General features: G+C 47.8%; 1 protein-coding gene across 1 annotated transcript; it reads left to right on the top strand.

The window, feature by feature from the left end:
* Positions 1 to 369: 369 nt before the first annotated feature.
* Positions 370 to 3,581, top strand: TRNT1 (tRNA nucleotidyl transferase, CCA-adding, 1; the record flags this gene model as incomplete). The annotated part of the gene is made up of 6 exons (XM_010145526.1): positions 370 to 706; positions 1,277 to 1,415; positions 1,645 to 1,771; positions 2,001 to 2,194; positions 2,359 to 2,609; positions 3,333 to 3,581. Coding segments are annotated over 6 exons (1,297 nt in total), but the record flags the coding sequence as incomplete, so codon positions are not given.
* Positions 3,582 to 4,324: the final 743 nt, after the last annotated feature.

The following is a 4,324-nucleotide window of genomic DNA, read 5'->3' as shown; positions in this document are numbered from 1 at the left end:
CGGCTGCCGTGCTCCGGGCCGGGCCGGCTGGCTGCGGTGTTCTGGAGGGTTTGTGCTGCGCTTCAGCTCTATAATTTTAAAATGACCCGAAGGACACGGTGGAGCTGGAGTTCATCAGCTGTCCCAGGATGGTCCTGAAGAAAGTGGGGTTCGTGGTTCACCGTGCTGTGCCATAAGCACTTGTAATCTAAGTGCTAGTGTGAAATAAGAGCTGCTGAAAATGTTCCACAGCCCAGAGTCCCCCAGTGTCAGTTAGCAACCTGTTAATGTTTAGGTTATCAGCAAAGCCCCAGAAAAACAGATCAGAAGTGATTGGGAAACACCTGTGGGTGCTCAGCCGTGCGCCTGATCTCCGCATTCTGCGTGCAGGTGTGAGGTTCATACACACTCACTGCATCCCCGGGAGTGTACTCCCGCGTCTACCATCCGGGTGCGTGAAAAGGTAGATTATGCTGACAGCGTGCTCTGGTCTTTGTTTGCGAGAGTGCTTTATGTTTTCCTTTCCTTCCCAGAACTGTTTGAGAAGAAGAACTATGAGCTGAGAATAGCAGGAGGTGCAGTGAGGGATTTACTGAGTGGAATGACACCGCAAGATATAGATTTTGCCACTACGGCTACACCAGCAGAGATGAAGGAGTTGTTCACGTCTGCGGGTGTTCGCCTGATCAATAACAAAGGAGAAAAACACGGAACCATCACTGCCAGGGTTGGTTTGTGGTTCGACTTGGATCTCTTCCAACTGTATCTGTGAACGTGCAGCGTAACCAGGGGAAAACTGGGAGCGTGCTCCTTCTTTGTTAAAGCTTCTCACTAAGAGTTTAAATGAGACCCTGCTTTAGAGCATGGAGTGACCTTTTGGCCACTTTCTGTTTGTAGAATTCAAGTAACTGCTGTATTTTAGTGCACGTTACCTCTGCATAACCCGTTCGCACTGCTGTGTCACCGCTAGAAAAGGGAACGTAGGCTGCCCACACGTGCTGCTAACACGGGGAGGTGGATCCTGCTCCTGATCTCTCCGGTCGTGCTTCCTCTGGCTCTTATCCCACCTTCTGCAGCAAGCTTTCTGCAGGCTAGCTAGAAAATGACGGATATGTCCAGGGGTTTGGGTGTCTCCGCTGTCTCACTGGTTCGTGCTCCATATGAACACGTGGGACGCGTTGGTTTGCGTGCATCCCGCTTGAGCACTGACTGTACGAATATGAGGCTGAAAGAATGTGCAGCTTTGACCTTCCCATTCAGGACTGTGTTTAAGTAACGATGTCTGTGGGATTTGCAGCTCCATGAACAGAATTTTGAAATTACTACTCTTAGAATAGATGTTGTCACCGATGGACGACATGCGGAGGTGGAATTCACCACTGACTGGGAAAAGGATGCTGAAAGGAGGGATCTGACTGTCAACTCCATGTTTTTAGGTAAGTTCTTTCGGAAGCAAACACTGAGATGAAACACTGTGTTTCAAATTACGCTGGTAAATTCTGTCAGTCCATTTTAATTTCGGTTTTGTACTGCAGATACATGAGGTGATCTGACAAACCAGGTCAAATCACAGCCGCCTCTTCTGCGTTCCCAGATGAGAGTGGTCAGTTGTGCCAGCCATGTTTGCCAGCTCATATTCCTCTTTTTTTTTTCCTCTCTGTCTAGGTTTGGATGGGACACTGTATGATTTTTTTAATGGGTACGAAGACTTGAAAAACAAGAAGATTAGATTTGTAGGGAAGGCAAGTGAGAGAATACAAGAAGATTATTTACGAATCCTGAGATATTTCAGGTACCGGGTTCTGCCTCTCCTATATACATGAACTAAGCGCTGTAGAAGGTCTCAAACGTGCAAAAAGGGATCGGTGATATAAAAAAAGAGTTGTAATTGTCATGTCATTGTTTCCTCTAGTATTTTAAATTAGGGTATTGAACGCTGTCGTGACACCGAGTCTCTGAATAGCGGCAAAAAATGGTTTCATTGTTCTCAGCCCTAACAGATGGGGTTTTTATCTGGGCAGGTTTTACGGACGAATCGCGGAAGATCCTGGCGATCATGAACCCAGCACTCTGCAAGCGATTCAGGAAAATGCCAAAGGCCTGGCTGGGATATCAGGAGAAAGGATTTGGGTGGAGCTGAAAAAAATTCTGCTTGGAAACCACGTCAGTCATTTGGTTCGACTGATGTATGAGCTGGATGTTGCCCAGTACACAGGTAAAGTGAAACGCAGGCTGACCTCCGACCCCTGTATGATACACGGCAGAACTGCAGCGTGGCAGAGTGACAAGAACTTGGGGTTACCCAGAAAAAATGAGAGATTATGGTTTGTCCTGTGTTAACACCCTTTTGCGTACACTTTTTTCTGTGTATGCCTTTAGGACTACCACTTGATGGAAATTTAGAGGAATTTGACAGAGTCACTAAAAATATCCAAAGCCTGTGTCCAAAACCCATGACGGTTCTGACGTCGTTGTTGAAGGTGAAGGATGATGTCACGACCCTCGATCTGAGGCTGAAGATCTCAAAAGAAGAAAAAAACCTTGGCCTGTTTCTGGTGAAGCACCGGCAAGAGTTAACCAAAGCGGGGGGTCCAGAGCCGCTGCGGCCATATCAGGACTTCATCATGGACGTGAGTGTGTTTCGTGTGGCTTCATCGCGTTCTTCCCGGTGAACTCTGGGTTTCCAGTTTGACGGGTAGCAGAGGTGACGATGTCCAGTGGAGAGCAAGGGCCTTGAAGAGCCAAGGAAGAGCCGATCCGTGGCAGGCTCATTTATTGTCCTGAGGCAGATTTTTGCGTCTTTTGAAGACCAGCAGAAAGATGAGATGTGCTGACAAAAAGCATCAGCCAGGTTTGGGCTGCTCCCAGTGTGACACCGTCACTGGGAAGAACAGCATTGGGAATTATTGATGGTGGTTCCGGCTAACTAAGGTAGGGCTGGTTTGTCTTTCCTCTGGAGAGGGAACCAGGATTTGATGGTAACTCCTGCAGGTGTCCTGACAGGTCACAGACAGTGGAAGCTTTGGTGTAGAAAGATTTCCTTCCTTGAGCAGAGTTTAGTTTTGCGGGGGGATAAGGAGCAGACAGGGCACTGGGGGTCAAAAGCTTTTCTCTTGCCCAGAATACTGAGGTTTTAAGTTCATTTTTAAGAAATTATTTAAAACAAACAAAAATCTCACCATATTTTTAGCGGTTCTGAGCATTTGTGCTCCAAATTAGGATTCGAGGCAGGAGCCGTCCTTGCTTTTGTCGTTCCCGTTTGACCAGATGCTGCCTGATGTGTGGGAATAACCCAGCGTGGAGCAGTTTGAGCTGGTTCACATTGAATCCTCTGTTTTCTTTTTTTTCTTTAGTCCAGGGAAGCCAATACGACTTCCAAGATCTGTGAGCTTCTCAAGTACCAGGGCGAGGAGCCTCTTCTAAGAGCAATGCAGCAGTGGACTGCTCCCACTTTTCCCGTTAGTGGCCACGATTTAAGGAAAATGGGTGTGTCCTCCGGAAAAGACATCGGAGCCGCCTTGCAGCAGTTACGGGAGGAGTGGAAGAAGAGCGGCTACCACATGGATAAAGAAGAGCTGCTGAGCTGCCTGAAGAACCTGTGAAACTCAGTAACAGTGGAGAACTGCTTGTGCCCTGCTCTGAGCAACCGAGACGCCGGTGGCTCTTGGGGCAGCCCCGTTCTGTCACTAACGCATCGTTTCTGCAAGCAGAGGTTGCATATTGTAATGTCAGACGTTACTTGCCAAATTCCGCGCTCTCTACCTCTTTCTGCTGTATTTTAATGATCAGTCTTCACTTTGTCTTGACTCCGGGGCGTTAGAGGTGACACCAAGATTTTTTTGCTGCATTTAAAAAAAAATAATAACCCACAAAACAAGGTGTTTGTAGATAGATAAAACTGTGGGGGTTGTGCTTAGGGGAGGGACAGTGTCTAGATGTAGCGAAAGGTGGAAATCCTCACCCCGGCAGTAAAACCAGTCTGGTTCCTGTGAAGGTTTTTATTTTCCATGATTCCAGAATCAGTGTCAGGTGAAAAGGTGACTTGGCTGAGTCAGTATCATCGTTCTTGTCTCCTCACTAGTTTTTCAGTAACTAATTAATTGACCCCATAGATAACTGGTGAAAGGTTCTACGCTCCTTTTTCAGCCTCCTGTGTGAAACATTCCGTTAACAGCGGGAGGGGAGGGAGACGCAGGGTCCCACCTTGCCCCTGGGCCCAGGGTGGTGCAAAGGGAAATTAGTGACAGCTCAAGGGTGGGGAGAAGGGAACTGGACAAGGGGAGGGTTGTTTCCAGGACTGGTACGGGGCTTGATGAGGAGTTTTCAGTCTGTTTGAACAGCAGTT

Source organism: Buceros rhinoceros, unplaced genomic scaffold, assembly GCF_000710305.1.
Source record: "Buceros rhinoceros silvestris isolate BGI_N320 unplaced genomic scaffold, ASM71030v1 scaffold31321, whole genome shotgun sequence".
In the NCBI taxonomy this organism is placed as follows: domain Eukaryota; kingdom Metazoa; phylum Chordata; class Aves; order Bucerotiformes; family Bucerotidae; genus Buceros; species Buceros rhinoceros.
Note: the sequence above shows the minus strand (reverse complement) of the source record. Positions and strands in the feature narration are given on the sequence as shown.